The sequence below is a fragment of the Hippopotamus amphibius genome, chromosome 17 (genome assembly GCF_030028045.1).
Source record: "Hippopotamus amphibius kiboko isolate mHipAmp2 chromosome 17, mHipAmp2.hap2, whole genome shotgun sequence".
Lineage (NCBI taxonomy): Eukaryota > Metazoa > Chordata > Mammalia > Artiodactyla > Hippopotamidae > Hippopotamus > Hippopotamus amphibius.
Window position 1 is genome coordinate 11,404,594 of NC_080202.1, and position 22,095 is coordinate 11,426,688.

General features: G+C 43.7%; 1 protein-coding gene across 3 annotated transcripts in view; it reads left to right on the top strand.

Annotated features, from left to right (window-relative positions):
* The window catches only part of ZZEF1 (zinc finger ZZ-type and EF-hand domain containing 1), a 108,978-nt gene that overhangs the window by 53,520 nt on the left and 33,363 nt on the right, over positions 1-22,095 (top strand). For all 3 annotated transcript variants that reach the window (XM_057714160.1, XM_057714161.1, XM_057714162.1), the window contains 14 exons: positions 437-638; positions 1,681-1,829; positions 3,534-3,774; positions 6,138-6,217; positions 7,133-7,226; positions 7,963-8,431; positions 9,079-9,243; positions 12,329-12,448; positions 13,198-13,359; positions 14,947-15,076; positions 16,755-16,893; positions 18,467-18,632; positions 19,253-19,515; positions 21,016-21,185. In XM_057714160.1, coding sequence (XP_057570143.1) covers positions 437-638; positions 1,681-1,829; positions 3,534-3,774; positions 6,138-6,217; positions 7,133-7,226; positions 7,963-8,431; positions 9,079-9,243; positions 12,329-12,448; positions 13,198-13,359; positions 14,947-15,076; positions 16,755-16,893; positions 18,467-18,632; positions 19,253-19,515; positions 21,016-21,185 — 2,550 coding nt within the window. The remainder of the gene's footprint in view (positions 1-436; positions 639-1,680; positions 1,830-3,533; positions 3,775-6,137; positions 6,218-7,132; positions 7,227-7,962; positions 8,432-9,078; positions 9,244-12,328; positions 12,449-13,197; positions 13,360-14,946; positions 15,077-16,754; positions 16,894-18,466; positions 18,633-19,252; positions 19,516-21,015; positions 21,186-22,095) is intronic.

Here is a 22,095-nt window from a genome sequence, read left to right on the forward strand (position 1 = left end):
GAGCAAAGGAGCGGGCACCATGCTCTCTGGCTGCGTAGGTGGTGGGCAGATGGGCATCTGAGGTTTAGAAAACTGACCAGCAGTTTTCAGCTTTGCTTCTTCATAAAGTGTGATTGTGAATTTTCTGTTTCAGTCACTCTGTTGTACATTTCTCCTTTAGTAGTTTTGGTGGGGGTGATAAGATACAATGTTGAGAATATAGACCCTTTTTTTTTTGGCCTCACCCAGCTGCATGAGGGATCTTAGTTCCCTGACTAGGGATCAAACCTGTGCACCCTGCAGTGGAAGCGTGGAGTCTTAACCACTGGACCGCCAGGGAATTCCCTGTAGACCAATTTTAAATTTAGGTTTTTTTGAGTTGCGAAGAACATGCTTATTGCTGAAACGCTGCCTTCTCTAATCGGTCTGACCACATGACTTCTTCATTTGTCTCTAGAAAGTGACCTTTAAGGCTGGTCCCCGGTTGCAGTTTCTCTTTCACTCCGACAGCAGCAATAACGAGTGGGGCTACAAATTCACCGTCACTGCCTATGGCCTGCCTGATGTCGCCGTGTCTTGGGGCTTGGATTTACAGCTCCTTGTTTCCCGGCTGATGGGACGCCTCGCTTCCCAGTGCATGGCACTCAAGTCCGTGCATCGTAAGTCCGTGTACTCTCCCTTCCCTCCTTGCTATAGCCACACTGAAGAGCAAGGTGGTACCCCTCTCCTGTAAATTGTCTCCACATAATGGCAGAGCCAAGGGATTGATAAAATTCCCTTTCAGTTTCCTTTAAACCAAACTAGAATAAAATGTCTGCTCGACACCACTGTCATCACGTTGCTTGACTCACACTGGGGCACATTGCCAAGGACGCTGGATTCCCTATGTATGGAAGACAAGTGGGGAGGGAGCTGGGTTTTGGCAGCATTGTATCATTTTTTTGTGAGTGAATTTTGGTGTACTCCAACAAGAAGGCAGAAATGTAGACTAAGTTAATTGTATATTCTCTAATTATGTGAATATTTGTGTATGTATAAATATGTGAACATGGATTTTGCCTTAAAGTGATTTCTTCAACTTATTTACTTAATTCATCCAAGAATGAAAGAAACAAGAAAGAGAATGAAACTTTCTAGTGTATTTTATTTCTAGATCATTTCTTGAGTTTTTCTCATTTTAAAAGTAAAATATCAGAGAAGAATTGCATAATGGAAAAAAGGCAAGGGGAAAAGCCATTTTTAATCCTAATACCTGGAGATCAATATCACTAACATTTTAATCTATTGCTACCTAGTCTTTTTTTTATTTATTCATAAACACATATATGGTGGGTACATAATGATTACTATTATTTTTCTTTTTGCAAACTTAAGTTTTACAAATTGTGTACCTGTCCCCGTAATGAAACACCTAGAGGTGGTCCACATTCTGTTTTCAACTTACTACATGGGTTAGTCATTTCAGAGGGACCTGTAACTACAGTTGTCGTACAGAATGGCAGCATTTCAGGACTACCTGATGGTTTGGGTTCATCAGAGTATGTGTTTATAAAGTGTCACAATTACATTCTGCTAAATGTGGGTGAATTCCCCCCAAGTCTTAATGCCCAAGTTTTTTTAAAGCCATTTCTTCATCCGTTCAAAGATTCTCAGTACATTAAGGAAAAAATAGAACTTTCACAAGCCTTCTTCTCTTTCCAGAGTTAGGAAGTAACATGGCAGTACCTCAGGCAAAAATGGCATTAGTCCTAAACTCCCCCTTGTGGAAACCTGTCTTCAGGCACCAAATGTGTCCAGAGTTGGGATTAGAAGCAAGCTGGCCCACTCACCCACCCCAGGATAATAAGGAGGTATTTACTCTTCTCTCGTCTTTGTATTTGGAATGGGAAATGTTTACTAATTTTGATTACTTTAAATTATAAGCATTTATGTTTACATCTTATCACCCCCACTAAGCTGTTAGCTCCTCGAGGGCAGAAACTGTCCCTTGTTCGTTTGGGGTCCCCACTGTGCACCACAGGGGCCAGTGTAACGGGTGTTCACAAGTATTGACGGATTGACTCTTCAGTGATGTACAGTAGGTGCTCAGTAAATCTCTGTTGTTGGAGTTATTAAAAAAGCAAGTCGAGTTTGTTTCCAGTGCCCACAGAGTCAGACTTAAGAGTAAATGATTTATGCTGTGCTTATTTGTTCTCCATGGAACAGTAGCACATTATTTAGGCTTATAATAACTAAAACCTAAACAAGTTCACCCACTGTCTCTTCTCCATCTCTCCGCGCCCTCTCTCTGCTCTACCACTTTCCTTCCCTGTTCCCGCCTCCCGCACCCCAGTTCTTCAGTAGTTAATTGCTGACTCCAGGGATTCTTCCTCAGCGTCTCTTCTCCTTTACCTCTCTGCCTCTTCAGACCCTCTTCTTTTACTCCATGGCAGTCCACTGTCTTCTCTTACATCTCACCACTCCATCTGCCTCCTGTATTGACCTCTCTTCTTCCTCCTTCTCTAAAGAGTAGGCTTCATTCAGGCTTTCTCCTCTTTCCTGCAGCCCACCAAGACTTTATCCTATCTCCTCTCTTCTGGCGTCACATCTGGGTGAAGAATACCAGTTTCCAGCCCTGGTTCTTCTCCCAGGCTGCAGTCGTGTATCCCCATCTCCCTGTTAGGTATTTGCAGTTCAGTGTTCTGGCTCCTTTAGCTCAGAAGGGTGACTCCAGGATGTCTCCCCGGACCACTTGCTCCTGCTCCTGTGACCGTCGTTACTGTCTGCCCAGCACTGAGCCTCCACTCCCCAGCGCGACCTCTATCCCCATCTCATTCTCACCCAGCCTGTCCAATCAGCTGCGAGCCCCGTGGATCCTTCCTTGCGATGTTCATCTCCTTCCGTTTCCTCTGTCTCCATCTTTATCCAGGCCCTCATCTTGCGCTTGCATTGTTACATTGGTACCTACCGAGTTTTTTTTTAATCACTGCATTATCTTGTCATCCACTGCCAAGCATCATTAATGGCTCCCCGTTGCCCACAGGGTGAAGTCTAAACTCCTCAGTGTGACAGTCCAGGCTCTCTGCAGTCTCCCTTCACCTTACCTATCTGACTCTAGTTCCCACCACTCCCCAGCTGAGACTTCAGGCCAGGTCAGTCTCCCCACGGACTCTTAACTTCTGCTAATGGCTGTGTTCCTTGGGGCTAAACCTGCCCAGTCTTCAGGGTCCAGTCCAAACCGCATCCCCTCCAGGAGGCTTTTCTTAATTACTTTAACCTGCCAGGAGCTCTCTCCTGTGAATTCTCAGCACTGGGTGTCCCTTCTAGGCATTTGGCACTTGATAATCTTATGCTTTACAGTAGTAGTAGTTTTAATGCTTTTAATGTTTTATTTATGTTTACCTTTTTTTTTTTACCCCATGTATCTGATCTCCCCCGAATAGACTGAAACTTCCTGAGAGTATGCACCGTATTTTATACTTCTGCTTTGGCCTAGTAGGAGTTCAGTAAACTTTATTTTTTTGAATGAATGTGTTAAACATGATGGTTTTTCTTGTTGTTGTTGTTGTTCCCAGGTTAAGAACATCCCTGATGACCCCTGCCACCAATTTCTTCTTGACTTTGCACAGTCAGATCCTGCCCAGAGCTTCTGTGGGCCATATTCAGAACTTTGCAAAGGATTCATACAGGCATGTAGAAAACAGGCCCCAAAGACAGATATAGTTGCTGGTTCCACTATTGATCAAGCTGTGAACGCCACCTTTGCTGCTCTGGTGTATCGCACTCCAGACTTATATGAGAAGCTGCAAAAATATGGTAACTTATATTACAGGGAATGTTTTTGATCTGAAGGCCAATTGCTAAGTTTTAAGAAAGCTTATCTTAAGTGAAAGTTTTAAAATTTTTTGCAATATAAACATATTTCTACAACTATAGACTTCCTCTTGTCAGCCCTACTTTGCCAGTCAAAAGATTCGTGACCAGTTTATAGTTAGTAGTTTGCAATATACAGCAATTAGCCTTGAGTTTCCTAATTTGCAGGTAATTTGTCTTTATCCAGAATTCTCATGGAAAACTGCCGAGAAGTTTAATGGAAAGAAACCTTAACTTGGATTGTAGTCCCAGCTCACAAACTAGAAGTTGTGCAGCTTCAGGTTAATCAGATAACCTTACTGCTGAGTATGCTTATCTATAAGGTTTAGAGTTGATCAGCTCTAACATGCTAAGCAGTTCCAATTAAAACGTGGGATGTTTAGGTAATTGAATGTGCTATAACCAAGGAGGAAATGCAGGTATTAACTCTTATATTTAGACTTGCAGCTTCTTTGTAGCATCATCCCTGCTTGACTTCCTTTGTTGATAGCCTGCTCCTGGCCACTTCTTTTCCTCATGTCCCCCAGGGATACCATCTCTGTGTATTTACTTTGAGTGTAGACTGCAGCCTAGCAGGACCCACAAAGAGGGAGAGTCTCTCCTTCCTCATAATCTTTCAGGGAAAAATATTTCAAACCCAACGTAAAGACAAGGTACAGGCTGTCCCAAGCACTGTGGCAGGACACGTGTTCTTTCCATGATGCAGATGAAAGAAGCAGGAACAAATGTTCTTTCCTTAGAGTAGGTAATTGCCTGTTGCTTTAATTATTGTTATTATTATTGATATTATGAGCACGGCTACCTTTATTGCTTAGTCCTTCACGTCCCACATTGCAGAGTTTATTTCCTGATGTCTAAAACATCTCAATTACTCCTTCAAATCTTAATATTTTCTTTGAGAAGCTGCTCAGATAACTAAAACTATACTGAAGCATGAGTGATTCAAGGAAAACAACTGTCACATAGAAGAGTATATCTCTGCTAGGGGATGAGGGGTGAGCTGACCTGTATGGTTTTGAAAAAGAATTCAGTGTGTGTTTTCATAATCAAATTGTAGTAAGAGAACTGGACAATCTTTGTTATCTGTGGGAACTTTACGTGGAAGAATAAAAGCCTTGTGAGTTAAAAGCTGAGAAACAGCAGGTTTCTGGCTGGGAGAGAGTTTCCCCCATCTCTTTCAAATCGTGTTCAGATATCACATACTTATTTGCAGTTGAGAAACACACAGTCAAATGTGGAACTAGAAATATTTCACTGAATACAAGTTTCTAGAATATCTACCACTGTTGCTGTGAAGGAAGCACAGTTGGTCCCAGTTCTTTCTGTCCCTGCCTCTAAGGGGCTATTCATGGCTTCTTCAAGACTGAACCACTTTGGGAATGGTCCTTGTCTAGGTAACTTGCTCATCTTTGCCTAAAAGTTTGCCCCCCTTTTGGGTTAGAAATGTACGGGAGGAGTTTTTCAGCTAGACTCTAAGCTGCTTGAGGGCAGGGAAGATGTTTGTTTTCTCAGCATTCTGTTACCCTATGCCTTGTGTAGAGCCTAACGCATTCCAGGTACTCAGAAAATTCATTGCATTTTCATTGGCTCAACAGAGTATCACCCTGTTCCAGTATATTATCCTGTGGTTTTTAGATGAAGAGAAGCAGCAGGCCTCATAGGTCTTTCTTTAAAAAAACAACTTTTTTGCTATTTTTCTAACTATAAAAACAGTACCCATTCATATAGAAATTTACAAAGTACAAAAAAGCTTAAAGTAATTATCAACTATAATCTCACCACTTCAAGAACATTTTTCTGTTTTTATTTTTCTGTGTATCTACCTGGCCTTTTATTTAAGTATATTTATATGTGTATATATGTATATTTACGCACCGTGTTTTTACTACTGATTTTAAATAAGATAATTTTGTATATACTGTTTCATAACCAGCCTTTTTCACTTAATGTATACCAGGACCCTTTTTCCATGTTAATAATTATTTTTTACTCACTTTTTAATAATTTTATTTTGCTTTTAATAATTTTTATATCTTCTATATTTTTACTTTTAATATTTTGCTTTAATAGTATATCCATTTCAGATGCTATTTATTTGAAAAAAGTTAGTTTGAAGTAACACAGAGAACCCATTACAGGTGTTTGTGGTTTAACTGGATAGTTTTTTTCCCTCAATCCTCTCTTACTACTCCCAGTGTGCGAGTGTCAGGGCAAGAGTTTTCCTGTGTGGAGATTGGGAAGTGACTTTGGGCTTAATGTCACAGCAGTGAATTGTGTTAACTGAATGTAACCTCTCCTTTCCCCAGTAAACAGTGGGGGCAAGACAGCCCTGAGTGAGGAGTTTGCACAGGTGTATTCCTTGGCAGATGGGATTCGAATATGGATGGTAAGATTTTCCTTTGTGTGAGATTTTTATATATTTAGAATTTTTGTACTGTGATATTATTGATTGAAGGTAAGTAGCTCTCTTCTTAAGAAGAGAACTTTAGGAATGTTTTTCAAAACTAAAGTTCAGTGATGCGAATGGATAAAAAATAATTTAGAACCCTTGAAATCATAATTTGGTGAATGTTGAGATTGTCAGAGTAAACAGGGTTCAGTTGAGCCCCTCTTTACCTCCTTCTGTAACCCAAAGGCTTCTCAGTGGAACCTAACCTTTGAGATTAGGAGGAAAAGCATCGTGTTAGATTCTGCGCAACCAGTGACAATTTTAGACAGAGGAGTGGCCTCTCTCAAAGGAGGGGTTTTAGAAAAGTGGTTCTGCTGAATTGTCTGTGACAGCAATAAACTGGAAGAACAAAATGTCCATTCATAGGAGAACAGACAAAAAGGTTGTATATTGTATCTCTGTGTAACACTGTATTACACTGGAAGTGAGTGAAGTAGATAGAGCTGCCCGTATCAGCATGGGAGGTGCTCACAGATGTGATGGTGAGCACAGATAGCAGGTTGTAGAAGATGCACAGGTATGATATTCCTCATGTAAAGCTTAAACATAGACCAGGTCTCTCTGTTATGTTCGTAAATATGGGGTAAAAGTATACAAATGCATGGAAATGATAAACATCAAATTCCCTCTCAGATAACACACAGTTGAAAAGGAGGTAGTTTTGCAGATAGACCTTTCGGCAGCTTGAAATCCTGGATTATTTCTAGGACAAACAAAAACAGCTCAGTCCTGGGCACAGGACTATAAAGTTCTCCAGGATCTCAACACTGTGTGCTTTTGAATTAGTTTGCTGTGGCTGCCCTTGCTGCCCTGTCTGGACAGCGTAATTATGTGGCTCAAATCCTCCCCCAGTTAGAGATGAAGCAGAAGTCCCTGATGAGCCCGGGGAACGAGGCAGAAGAACAACGCGGGTCAGAAGCTGCTGAGGCGAACCCTGAGAGCTTGGGTGAGTGCTGGCTCCGGCTGTCATCACTAGGCCTCCTGTTTCCATTTCGTAGAAAACCAGTGATCCGTCTTCTAAATTCGTTTAGTTGAAGCTGTGTTGACCTAAGGAAGGTAACACAGGCTCTAAGTGTATTTTCCAAGGATGTGTCACAAATAGAGAAGTGCCAGTTATTAATTGTTTATGAACATGAGCCAGATGGAGCATCCTTCTAATTACTTAGGAGGCACCAAGTGCATTTTGAGCTACATCTTGTTATGTTTTTAAAGTGTACTCATGCTAAATATTTAATGAAATTAAGGAATTACTGTTAATTTTTCAAATTTCATAGTTATGTTATTTAAAACTACTGAAGATTATACAGATGAAATAATGTGGTGCCTGGGATCTGCATGGAAGTGATCCAGGGAGTGGGTGGGGTGAGAACGGACTGGTCTTGGATTGATGGCTGTTAAATCTGGGCAAGGGGTCCGTGGAAGGGTCTTTATACTCTTCTCTCTATATATGTGTTTGAAAATATCCACAGTAAAACTTTAAGTGTGCTGATAGTGCTAGGGCGATTTTGATGTATGTAATGAGAGAAAATTTGATTCTGTCCTGTCAATAGATGTGTGTATCACTGTATTGATGGAGGTATTTCTTGTCCTAAATTGTAGTTTGTCGGTTATTTTCAATGCAAAAGTAGGCAACAAGTTTAATTCTGAGTCTTTTTCATTTTCTTTTTGCTTTTTGCATTTAGCAAAAGAGTGTATTCAGAAGAGTCTTTTATTACTGAAATTTTTGCCCATGGGTGTAAGTTCAAAAGAACGCTGTGGCGGGTTGGTGGCTGCAGATGACACAGATCATCTGCAGCCACTGGACAAGCGCCAGAGGACAGGCTCTGTGGTGGAAGAGCATTTCCAAGCCTTGGCATCTCCCACCGGAGCAGCGCCCCCTGCTGCGGGAGACAGGAGTCCTGGCTTGGATGTCCAGCCCACGCTGCCGCCCAGCGGTGGCCCTCCTGCTGCGGAAGTGTCCTCTGCCACAGCTGAAGAGCCTTCGTCACCTTCCACTCCCACCCGGCGGCCTCCCTTCACCCGGGGGCGACTCCGGCTGCTCTCCTTCCGCTCAATGGAGGAGGCCAGACCGGTGCCCACAGTGAAGGAGAAGTACCCTGTGCTGAAGGACGTCATGGACTTCATTAAAGATCAGTCACTCTCCCACGAGAGGTGAGCGCCTTCTCTTTTCAAGCAGCAGGTACCTAGTCTCGTCAAAGACTTGAAGTTCACTTTAAAAATGAGCAAATAATACTTGGAGGACAGATGGAGATTTGTCTTAGAATGTTCAAGAAAAAAGATTTGATTTTTTTCTTTTTTCTTTTAAAGAAGTATTTTTTTCACTTGACATTTGTACATTATACTATATGTACATTACATCTCAATAATGTACTGTTTGGATAAAAAAGGAAACATTTCTTTTGGTAGCTGCCAAAATAAATTTGTCTTATTTTAACCCTGGGAGAAATTAAGGATTTGGTATTTTCTGACAAAATTACTTGTCAGTGGGCCTACATCTTTGGAAGTATTGCATGTTTTAATTTCCTGTCTTAAGTTTGTCCTGGTTTACCATAGAGTCAGAGTTCCTTTTTAATTAGTTAATTGTTTAACATGAGTTGGCTTGGACAGTGAACTGATTGGTAGTACCGCTGAGTAATGACTAAAAGTAGCAAACAGGTCTTGAAACCCTTCCTGAATGATACCTCACAATAGTATTTCCTTTTTATTAATATGGCATCAGAACTCGGGTGGGGGTCTGTTTTCTTTCTGCCCCAGCTCGAGAGTTTTCTGGGTGTTCCTGACTTGAGTTCTGTCTCCAGTGTTGTAAAGGTTCTTTCCTTGAGGAAGGCCCAAGCCCAGAGCATCCTCGAGGTCCTGAGGATCGTTCATTGTTGTACAGAGTCCCTTGGGCAGCCTCACTGCTTCCACCCACCTTTCATACTTTTCCTGTTGGAACTTCTGACCTGCCAAAAAGAGTTTACCAGGTAAGTTCAAAGTACAAGTCTGCAAGGAAGACCAGCAGGGGTCGTTTTAAACACGTCCTGATTGTTTTCTCTAATTAAGAACTCTGTCATTTCCATGTTGGATACAAATTTATGTTTTTGAACAATTCAGTCTCTCATTCTATGGAAAAATGGGTTCTATCCTTTTAGTAAGTACATGCCAGGACATGTTATTCCTCTTGAGCTTGTCGGCTTTATTTTACCGGACAGTGAGAGTTGTATTGCCCGTGTACCTATACTCATCATTTGGCTCCTGGAAGCTGTGGGCCAAATTTAATGCTCATTTATAGTAATGACATAAATCTGAGTACCTCACAAGGTTGTTTCGGCAGCCACTCAATAAATGTTTTCTGAGTGTTGACTGTGCCAGGCAGCTGTTCTAGGTGGACAAGGCAGACAAGATCCTTGTTCTAGTGGAGCTTGTATTCTGTTTAGGAGAGATGGACAAAACAAAACAAAAGCAAAAATGAACAAACAAAAAACCAAACATTACCACTATATATATATGTGTGTGTATATATGTATATAGTGGTAATGTTGCTGTGTGGTGATTTCATACAGAGTGACCTAATTTGTGTAGTTGGGGAAGGCAGGCTGAGGTGGACATGGAACCAAGAGATGACTGACCAGCTGAGATCTGGGGGAAGAACACAAAAGGCTTAAGGACCACCACACAGACCCTGGGGTGGGGGAGTAGCCCAAGGCAGAAAGAAAGCCAGTGTGCCTGAGTGAGAGAAATAGGAGGAGGTGAGGTCAGAAAACTAGGGCCCATATCATGTAAAGCTTTGTAGGATATGGCTTAAGGTGTTTGGATTTTACCCAGAGTTGTAGATGGGAAATCTCTGGAGCAATTTAAGCCCAAGGGGAACACTGTGATGTTTATTTATAAACAATACTTCTGGCTACTATATGAAAAAGAGTGGAAGGAAGAAAAGCAGTTAAGAGACCGTTGCAGTAGCCCAGACAAGAGATGGTGGTGGTTTGGACCAGGAAATAGTACTGGAAATGAGAGAAAAGGATGAGATTCAGGATATACTCTGTAGGTAGAATTGTCAGGACTTACTGATGGATTAGGTATAGGGGGTAAATGAAAGGAATCATGAGGAAAGAAACCTCTAGGATTTTGGCTTGAGCAGCTGGAGGGATGGTGATACATTTTACTGAGGGAAAGAGTATGGAAGAGACAGATGGTGAATCAAAAGTTTTATTTTGGCCATGTTACGTTTGAACCGCTTCTCTCATACTCAAGTAAATATATTAAGAAAATAGAGATGAGTCTCAAGTTCTCGAAAGAAACCAGGACTAGGGGTAGAATTTGGATGTTGTCAGCATAGATGGTATGTAAAGCCACGAGACCAGATGAGACCTTCTAGAAAGAGTGCATCAAAATGGACAAGAGAGGGCTCAGGGCTGAGCCTTAGGGGCACTTCTCTATTTAGATGAAGTCAAGCAGAGGAAGGGGAGTCAGCTGAGGAGATCAGGGAGTGGCCACCAAGAACAAAAACCACAGGATGGTGGTGCCATCGAAGCCAAGAGAAGAATGTATCTCAAAAGATAGGAATGGTCCTTCACGTCAGATGCTGATGTGAGAGGCTGAGCGAGATAAAAACACACTGGACTTGACCACAGTCTTCTGGAGCCATGAGGCTGTAAGCCCAGTTGGACTGGGTTGAGAAGAGAATGGGGGCGATGATATGGAGAGGGAGACTAGACAGTTATTTCAAGAAATTTGGCCTTAAAGGGGAGCAGAGGAATAGGATAGTAATTGCGGGGGATGTGGGATCAACTGAGGGTTTTGAAGAGATAGCAGAGTATACTGTCCACTGGCAGGAGTGAGTCAGTAAAGAGGAAAACTCGGTGTAGGAAGGAGGGCTCCGTTGCAGTAGCAGTGGTGTAAGTAGAGTGGTTGGCCTTTGAGAGCCAGGGACACCATCTGTGGCGGCAGGAGCAAACGCACTGGGGTAGAGATGCAAGGCAGTTGGTGGGTCTGGTGCAACGATGGGGGGATTCCTGTGGGGTCATTTCTGTTTTTAAAAAATAAAATTTGAGGATAATTACCACCTCTAAGTGAAGGTTTAGGAGGAGGCAGTGGCAATTTAAGGAGAAGCAGGAAGGTTTGAAATAGTAGTGAAAATTGAGACAGCCAGTCTGATTGCCTGACAGTTTTGAGGGCTTATTGGAGAATTATGGTTGTGAACTTAAAGTGATACTAATCAGCTTGGTTGTGTGGTGTTCCCTCCAGCAGCATTTAGCTACTGTGATGTAGGTATATGATTTCTCAGACACGTACGTGGAGGGAGACAGCAGCGAGGGAATTGGTGATTGCTAAGATGTGATTATGGTGACAGGCCACAGAATGGCAGCTGAGTACAGGGCAAAGAATAAGTGTGGCAGGAGGGAGGCAGATAGTGGACGTCAGGCAGCGTCATGGGCTGGGGCTCATTGGTATTGAAAAAGCTGCTGTGGGAGGCGCAGAGTAGGTGAGCAGGATGAGAGGTCACAGTCAGAGTAGGATGCTCTGAAGTCAGGATCTCAGAGGTAACGCCGTTACCGTGGTGACAAGGTCAAGGAAATGACCATCAGACTGGGATGGCAAAGGGGATGGAAGAGAAGATCACTGGGGTGAAGATGGCAGAAAATCCAGGGACAGGGGAACTGGGGCATCATTCCCCTGGATATTGAAGTCCCCGAGGTAACAAGGATCAAGGTAGAAAAGACACTGAGCTTGGCGCTAAAGTCATCACTGAAGGGAGGCAGAGGGGTGGGCATGACTGTGTGGAGACGATTCAGTTCGGTAATTTGTGAAGAATACTTAACGCAGCACCAGGCACTCAGGTAGTGGTGGGAAGGGTGGTTTCTATACTAACAAAGAAAGATTAGTAATTGTCGTCTCCGTACTCCTGGTGGGCAGCCTTCTTGATCCAAGCAGATTAGTCACTTGCTGTTTTGTCTATTACTTTCTGAAGTTATTATATTTTTATTTATTCAAGTTTCTGTGCCACTTCATTAGCAATTAAGTGATTAATGTTCTGGCAATTAAGTAATTGGTAATTTCTTCTGTTTCTAGTTATTTTGGACACCTAGAGGGCTGTGGTGCAGATCTACACAAAGAAATTCGAGACACTTACTATCAGTTTGTTCTGTTTTTGGTCAAAGCAGTTAAAGGATTTCATAGCATAAATGACAGGTACGGGATGGCTTTATGATTTCTAGAGAAAAAATTATTTCTGTTTCTTCTGAATTTTAAAGAAATACATGTTCAATGTTAAAAATATAGGAAAGCACAGAGTAAAATAAAAAAAACCCTAATCTTACCTCTAGAGCTAATTGCTAATGTTAACTTATCAATATATTTTCTCCCAACCTTTTTTCTATATGGTGTGTACAGTTTTTTAAAGTGGACGGGTCTTGGTTCATCTAAGAATTTGTAACCTGTTATTTTCAGTTTTAGAAACTTGATAGACACTTTGTTGTACACCTGTACCTAACACAACACTGTAAATCAATTATAGCCCAATAAAAAACAAACAAAACTTGAACAGAAAACCACTCCCCAGTCTCCTCCATAGTAATCTTGAATCAAATGGTTCTGCCCTGCATCTGGGCCGCGTGGCCTGGGCCCGATCTTGCTGTTTCTCAGAGGTGAGCTTTACTACTCAGCCCTTTGCTGTAAAATGTTCCTGGTGGTAGTCCCGGCACAGTGGAAACCTTGCCTCTTTATGCTTCCAGAGCTCTTTTGCTTAAGCTATCCTTTGAAGAAGGTTTGTATGGAGTCTGAGAAATCTGAGAAGAGATTATAAGGAACCCGAACCAGCCATCTGGGGTTCCCTTCTGTTTTCCGCTGACAAACACAGCAGGTCTCTGACTTGCATTGTTTCTGTTGTCTCCATGGGTGATGGGCAGCTTCGGTAACTTTCACCTTTGCGGCCTTTTCAGGTCCTTGTTGCCTGCCTTGTCCTGTGTCCAGACAGCCCTGCTTCATCTTTTGGATATGGGCTGGGAACCCAGTGATCTCACCTTCTTTGTTGACATTCAGTTACCAGAGCTCCTCATGAAAATGTCACAAGAAAATATAAGTGTCCATGACAGTGTGATCAGGTAAGGACACAGTCCTGCACTCTGCAGTTCCTACAGTAGCTCATCAAGTACAGGGATCGTAGCACAGTCAGAGCTCGAGCTTGGAGCTAGACTCTCTGTGGAATATCCTGGCTTTGCCACGTCCTAGCTGGATGACCTCGGGCAACTTTTTAAACTCCTTTGTGCCTCCTTAGACTGGAGGTGATAACAGTACCTACCTCATAGGATTGCTGCAAAGAGTGAATGAGTTCTCTTTCTCAGTGTTTCTTAGCAGCAGTCTGGTGTGTGGTGTTATATATAAGCTGGTGGTGTTGGTGGTGCTATTGTAAACTCAGCGTGAGGATCCTCCTTGTTTTTGGAGATCCTCATATAGCTTGTTGAATTGGAGAATCCTTTTCTATATTTTTTTTGTTACGTGTGTGTGTGTGTGTATGTGTTTTAGCCACTATAATCTCTTGCACATTATAAGGACTTAAGGTATGAGGGGAAAAAATAGTATGTAAAGTTTTTTTTTCTTTTCACTTCTCGTGAATCTTTCCACTCTGCTCAGGTGCACTTACTAATCACTCATGTCTGTAGAAAAGAAAGAAGAGAAAGGGGGTAAGAAGAGCAAGAGGAGAGAATTAGGAGGAAATCAACGAATGAGTCAACACCAATTTTCACTCTCTCAGAGGAGATATTCTGGGGAAAAGAGATAGCATTTAAGCCATCTCCTTGTTTACCAAACCTTAGCCGTTGCCCTGCTGTCGGAGGGAGCTCTTGGCGGGGAGGGGGTGGGGGTGGGGTTCGGGACACACCGCAAGGGGGAGAAACGGGCAGGGTGTCTGTGAGCTTGCTGGCTCTGCAGCTGCCAGTCTGCTCCTGTGTCACGCTTCGCCTGCTCCTACGTGAGCCAGTCCTTGAGAGCAGGGACCACACCTTCCCCACCACTCCCCACAGCACCCAGCCCAGAGCTCAGGTTGAGTAGACCTGAAGTCAGTTTGTTGGAACACGTGAATGAACGAATGTGTGTTTGTTGGTTGGTAGACGTTTTGCATTTGCTGTTGAGCACATACTTTTGTATTTAAAATTGTGGTTGCTGAAAACAAACTATAAACTGAAATTATGGAAATCTATGATTTTGCATCTAAAAAGAGTCCTTGAGATTATCTATTAGAAATGAGGAAACTGAGGACCAGGGCTGAGTGCTGTGTCCAGGTCTTACAGCCACCAGCAGGAGAGCTGAGGCCCAGGGTCTCCTGACTCCCTTCTCACGCTGCTACCACTAGGGTGTGCTGAGCACGTCCAAATCGGACCCTTTTTTTTTTTAATTACTTTATTTGGCTCCAGTGCCTGGCACATAGTAGGTTCACCACAAATGGTTGTTGAGTGGGATTATGCCATGTAGGTACAGCCTGTCAAGCTCTAATTCCTCACCCCCTTTTTATTGGTATATATCTATCAAACATCTGGCAAATCCTGGGGCTTTGAAAACCGATCTGGCCGCTTCCCCTCAGAAGTTTAAAAGTGCCTCGTATGTTAGAACCGTAGGACACAGAGTCTGCTAACAAGCACTTTCCTTGGTTATTGGGAGAGGCATGCTGTTCTCTCTTTATGTCCTTCTTTCAGCCAATGGAGTGAAGAAGATGAGCTTGCTGATGCCAAGCAGAATTCAGAATGGATGGATGAGTGTCAGGATGGCATGTTTGAGGCCTGGTATGAAAAAATAGCCCAGGAAGATCCAGAGAAGCAGAGGAAAGTAAGACCTCTCAACTAGAGTAACCTGCAGTGGTTTGCTAGGAGTCTGGAGAGTCTGTGTGGGGGAGTGCCAGCAGGCTGTCTGCTGAGAGGGCTCCAGGTGGCTGTCACCCAGCCTGGTCTTTAACCTGTGAAGGGCCCTGAATCCTGACTTGACCACACTCAGGCGGTGGCGCCCTCCTGTAGAACTAGATTCACAGGAAATTGGCTCATGAGGCCTAAGTAAAATATTAGGTGCCAGTTTACTAATTTACAGTGAGAAATAGAATTGCTAAAGGCCCAGGACTCTGGTGTCCTTGGTACATTCTTTTCCCGTAGGCGAGCAACATGGGAAGCCACATTTCAATCCGAAGGCTGCCTGGTGAGCGTGGAAGCAGCCATGTGTGCCCGAAATCAGAGTTACATGATTCACATGTGCAGAGACCTCAGGCTTAGCGAGCCGGCCGTGTCCATCTCCGCATTAGGGGTTTCTCTGTCACCACCACGTGATGCCAGGCATCTGCCGCCTCAGATGCATTCATTGTCTTAGCTCGTGTGTCTACTGTGCGCCAGTTACTTTGCTCCTATAGCATCTCCGTGGTGCTTGGATGGAGCACACCGACGTGGCCTTTGCGATTTTTCTTTCTTGTATGTTAATACCTGATTGGGAGCCATTCCAAGGAGGCTTGGCATGTTTGCCGTGATATACTACTGTACGGTGACTTAGTGATTTATTTCCCTCATTCCCGTAAAGATAAAGCATACCTTAGCCTCCAGGGACTTTGCAGTAAAACGATGTGTTTGCTCATGAAACAGTGCCCTTACTCTTTCCCCAGGAAGCTTTTCTTCTTAAGTGCCTGCAAACAGTGCTTCCTTTGCAGTGTTTCTGGTACCTGTGAACACCACCCCTGTCCAGCCAAGTACCCAAGCCAGAAATCTGGATGTTGTTCTTGACCCTTCCCTTTTGCTGGATCCCATAACCAATCAGCCCTCAAGGTTCCTCACCTCTGCCTCCTCATACCTCTCAGATCTGCCCACCTTTCCCCAGCTCACTTATTGCCCAGTGCAGCCCTTATCACCTGTTGGGCGGTTGCTTTAACAGCTGCTGTCAGGGCCAGTCTCCCTGGCTCCAGTTTTGGCCCCTCTGATCCATTCTCACTCAGTAATCAGAGGAGCTTGCAGAATGCTCAGTTACCCTTCTACTCAGAAACGTCCGACTCCTTAGACTAACATCCCACGCTCTTGTGGTTTAACCTTTCTAACTTTATCTGGTTCTCCCTTCTCCATACTGTATTCTGCATACAGAATTATTGCCAAGTTCATGAGCCCTTGTCTTGATCCTTTTGTGCCTCTTATAGAACTTGCTGTTGCTTTTGTCCAGGTGCCAGCACCCTTACCCCCACCCAGCTAATGCCTATTTGCCCCTCAGTTCTCACCTGAGGAATTAGCTCTTTTGAAAAAACCTCCATGTGCCCTCAAAGCCTCATGAACTTGTCTATCCAAGCCCCTGTCATACTGTATGCTGTCATGTGTTTGCTTGAGGGAATTTCCAGCTAGACACTAAGCTCCTTCATCTCCTAGTCCTAGCACCCAGAACAGTGCCTGGAATGTTTTAAGTACCTATTGAAAGATGGATTGATTAGTGTGTAGTGGCCACATTAAAAGTCTGTTGGTTAATTGTGTTTTATTTCATCTTATAGATGCATATGTTTATCGCTCGCTACTGTGACCTGTTAAACGTGGACATCTCTTGTGATGGGTGTGACGAGATTGCCCCCTGGCATCGCTACCGATGTCTGCAGTGCAGCGACATGGATCTCTGCAAGACTTGCTTCCTAGGTGAATTTCATGGCCTGAGTGTGCCACACCTAAAGGGAATAAGCATTTCTGTTTTCTGTGATCTTGTCATTTTTTTAAACTTCCCCTGTACAGTAACAGTTCTGCCCCAGCGGTGTTCTCTGATTTGTTGGCAAATATGATCCTTATCTCCCCAACTGAGTGATAAACTCCAGAGCTCTGTTAGCTGACGTGCTTTTCGTCTTCTATTCTGCTGGGTATAAGCATTTGATAAACACTCAGCACCAATAAATCTCCGTCCAGTTGAGTTTTTAGGAAATGATTTTGCCTTCTGAATCCTGCAGTGTTTATAAGAAGTAAAATACACACAAACAAACTTCAGAAAGTCTTGAATCCTCTTGACTTATAGGTGTGGAGGTAAAGCAGATTGACAGTAGGAAGCAGTTGAATCTCTTCTGTGTGCATCACCCGGTCATATAAGACGCAACCCCTGCTCTGGAAGTATTTCTAGTCTTAGCGGGAGACTAGACATGCTCACAAAACGTATATTCCAGGGCAGGAGTGTATATGCAGAGTTATGAGCAGTGCAGGTTATTCTGGAAAAGTTCAGAAGTAGGGAGGGCTACTGTTGCAGGCAGGCTTGTGGAGGAGATGGGATGTGAATTGGTCTTTGAAGAAAGTTAGAACTAGATGATGTGAAGGAAGCAGTGGAGAGTGCATCATCATCCAAAGCTGAGCAAGTCCAGGGACAGAGGAGTGAGCGTCTGTAGTGTGTTTAGACAGACCCTCCAGCGTCTGCAGCTGAGTGACAGATTGAGACAGGTTGGGCCCAGGTTGTAGAACCCAGAGACATCAGGCTGAGGAATTTGAATGAGTCTGTAGACAGTCAGGAAGGTTTTACAAGCAGGGTATTAAGATGACCAGAGCAATGCCAGAGAAAGAGGGTTCTGTCCATTTAAGAGTTTCCTTTAGGAAATCAGTCACAATAGTGACAAGGGGATTAGTGCTTGGACTGGGTTTCTGGCAGTGGGAACTGAAGTACGTCACAGGTAAGGAGCATTAAGCAGGGTGTATGATGGGGCTTGGAGACCCTTTGGACTCAGGGTAAGAATGGGACCATAGCTGTTGGTCTCTTTCGTGACTAACATTCTTTCTCACTCATTGGGTCTGGGGTTATGGAGTCTGTTTTCATCTATGATTCGGAATGAAAAAGTAAGAGCAAACGCCTGATAACTTCTCAGTGCTTGTTAACAAGAATACCCCAATATTTGTTAGAGGTGGGGTCACGGGAGTCGGCGCACAAATTGGCACGTGGACTTGCGTTGCCAAACGGAGGTCATGATGGGAATTGGTGATCTATCTGATCAAACTGCTGCACTGGAAAAGGAGGGTCCATCCGCAGTACCACTGCTGCGGAGTTCCGTGCCAAGAACAGCGTTCATATGCTAAGAGCCACTGGGTGGAATGCCTTGGTCTTTGGAAGATGCCTGTAGCCCCTGAGGCCCCGATTAAGCTGTTGGGAGAAACCATGCTTCTGGGGTTGCTTTGGGTTTGGAAACTAGCCCTTCTAAGAGCCCTTTGCCCAATTCACCTTATGCTGCTGCTTTTCCCCCAGGTGGAGTGAAGCCTGAGGGCCATGGAGATGACCACGAAATGGTCAACATGGAGTTTACGTGCGACCACTGCCAGGGTTTGATCATAGGCCGGAGGATGAATTGCAATGTGTGCGATGACTTTGACCTTTGCTATGGATGCTATGCGGCCAAGAAATATTCCTATGGGTATGTCTCAGGTGACCTCTAGCCCGGTATACTTTTCCTCATGTATTCCTTTATTTTTTTATTTTTTTTGGTGCATAATTAAAAAACCTTGGCTTATAAAAAATTTCAAACATACCCACAAGTAAAGAGAATAGTACAGTGACTCTTCATGTACCCATTTCCCAGCCTCGACAGTTAGGAAAACTTTGCTCTGTGTGCTTAGCTTATTCTTTTTTTTTTTTTTCCCTTTGTTAAAGTATTTTGAAGCAAATTCCAGACCTTAAATCATTTCCTTCCTACATATTTCATATCCATCTCTAAAAATTACAGTCATTTTCTCACATTACCAAAATGCTATAACCATACCCTATAAAACATCACAGTGAGGAATTCTTACTTCACCTGGTTTCCGTAGACAATCTTCTGTGGGTTGTGAAATCCTGAAATGGTATGTGCAGTGTTTGTGATTGCTTATTTTTCTGAAGAGAGGGCCCATACCTGTCTTTAAATTTTCAATAACCACAGCCTTAGAGGTAACTGATGCCCAGTCGTAACCATGCATGTGGTCCCCTGAGGCCCCATTCTCCTCTTTTTGAGGCTCACAAAGGCCTGTAGGCCTCAAAAATGTCTTGCCTTTGCAGCCACTTGCCTACCCACAGTATCACTGCCCATCCAATGGTGACCATCCGGATCAGTGACCGGCAGAGGCTCATCCAGCCCTACATCCACAACTACTCCTGGCTGCTCTTCGCCGCCCTGGCTCTCTATAGCGCCCACCTGGCCGGTGCTGAGGACGTGGATGGTGAAAAGCTGGATCCCCAGGCCCGCAGCAGTGCTGCCACCCTGCGGGGCCAGTGCATGCAGCTCGTTGGGGACTGTCTGATGAAGGCTCACCAAGGAAAAGGTAATTGTTCCTCACGCATGGAAACCAAACCACTCCTCAGCTGCTTGTGGAGGAACAGCCCCAGCAGAGATGAAATGCGGTTTAGAGGTGACAAAACCCAGTTTTCCACAAGAGGTGCTCACCCTGGAGTGGAACTTAATTTTAAATCCCCTTATGTGGGATTTCCCCAGTGGTCCAGTGAATAAGACTCTGCGCTCCCAATGCAGGGGGCCCGGGTTCGATCCCTGTTTGGGGAACTAGATCCTGCATGCATGCGGCGACTAAAAGTTCGCATGCCGCAACTAAGACCTGATGCAGCCAAAATAAATAATAAATAAATAAATAAATATTAAATTTAAAAAAAATCCCCAGATGCATTTGAGAGAAATGTTGGCATTAAAGTAGCATTTAGTTTCTCTAAAATACTTCATGAAGATGTAAAAAAATTAATAATTAAAACTCTTGATATCTGGGGATGAAGTATTTAGTATTTGAATCCACCAAACTTAATTTTGCCAAAGGAATTCAGCCTTTTTTAAACCTGGAGTGCAAATCTACTTCCACACAACTGTGTTCTAGATGAGAGCTATTTATAACTAAAATAGTTTGACTACAGACTTCCCTGGTGGTCCAGCAGTTAAGACTCTGCACTCCCAATGCAGGGGGCCTGGGTTCAATCTCTGGTCAGGGAACTAGATACCACATGCCGCAACTAAGAGCCCACATGCTGCAACTAGAGATCCCACATGCCACAACGATGATCCTGCATGCTGCAACTAAGACCCAGTGCAGCCAAATAAATAAATAATTTTTTTTTTAATTTGACTAATAAAATATCTAGATGACTTTGACTTTACTAAGGGGTGCTAAGGAGAAAAATAATGTGAATGTTCAACTTCTGAGACATTTATTTATTTATTGGCTGCATTGGCTCTTCATTGCTGCACATGGGGTTACTCTAGTTGTGGTGAGCGGGGGCTACTCTTCATTGTGGTGCATGGGCTCCTCATTTTGGGGGCTTCTCTCGTATGCCAAGCACGGGCTCTAGGCGCTCGGGCTCAATAGTTGTGGCTCACAGGCTCTAAAGCGCAGGCTCAATAGTTGTGGCGCACGGGCTTAGTTGTTCCGAGGCATGTGGGATCTTCCTGGAGCAGGGATTGAACCCGTGTCCCCTGCATTGGCAGATGGATTCTTAACCATTGTACCACCTAGGAAGTCCCCCTACAAAATTTTAATGTTTATGATTTTCTAAACAGACAATCCTATTGTATCTTTTGTCCTCTGTTGTTAATAAAGTACAAGTATCCCTCACTATGGAAACTTCTGGTGTCTGAAATCAGGAGCTAGGTGGATTTGGACAGCCAGGGGGTGGGGTGGGGGTTGGACTGAGTACTCTTTGGTTCAGTTTATGGAGAAGTCAGCCATCTATTTCCATATAGTAGCAAAGTGTCTTATGGCATTTGTGGGGAATAACCCTTATTATAAAACTTTTAACCATTCTCTTATTTGCTTCTCATGTAGGTCTTAAAGCTCTAGCTCTTCTTGGTATATTGCCAGATGGTGACTCTACTCCAGAAAATCAGGCCCCACCAGTCACTGTGCCCACCCACACATCAGAGGAGCAACCAGAGAAGAAAACCATCCAGGCTGCAGCAGAGCCGGCTGGTGCAGGCCGTTTTGTGCACCGCAGTGTAAGTAACAATCCTTTCCTGGGTGGAGTCACAGGTGAGCTCAGAGTTCTCACACGAGGGAGCAGAGCAGAGGGGTTAAGGGTATAGCCCCATGACCCAGGTTGCCTGGGTGCAGATCCTCAGTCCGACCTTGGGCACATCACCACAATCTTTTTGCTTTGGCTTTCTCATCGGCAAAATGGATGGATGATAATAATAGCTATTCCTTAGGGTTGTTGTGAGGGTTTACGCGCGTTACGTGCATTGAATTAACGTCTTTAAAGTGCTTAAAACAGTGTTCAGGGACTTCCCTAGTGGTCCAGTGGTTAAGACTCCACACTCCCAGTGCAGAGGGCCCAGGTTCGCTCCCTGGTCGGGGAACTAGATCCCACGTGCCGCAACTAAGATCCTGCGTGCTGCAACTAAAAGAGCCCACATACTGCAACAAAGATCCCCACATGCAGCAACTAAGACCTGTCGAAGCCAAATAAATATATAAATAAATTTTTTTTCTTTTTTAAACAGCATTCATAGTACGTTCCCTGTCAGTGTTAACTACTCCTGTTTCCTGCCTCCTGTGGTTTTTGTAAGAATCAAACAAGATTGTGCACCTAAAGAGATGGGTTCCTGGCCTGTGGTGAACATTATATATGTGAGGCTGTTTTTATATTCAGCCAACCAATAGGTGATATTAACTGCTTACTACTTACCAAGGAGTTTACATATGTACTTTATGGTAGTTTATATATGCTTGTGTAAGTAGAAGAAAAGCCTTCCTGGATCCAGGTGAAACCTGTGACAGTGACATTAAAGATTGTTCTGTGGAAGAGCAAGCAGAGCTTCCACGATGCTGCCCCCAAAGCTTGAGTTGGTGCTGTAAATGCCCCTGGGTTTTCCTTAGGAGCTGCTCCTGTTTCTGTCCTCTGTCTCT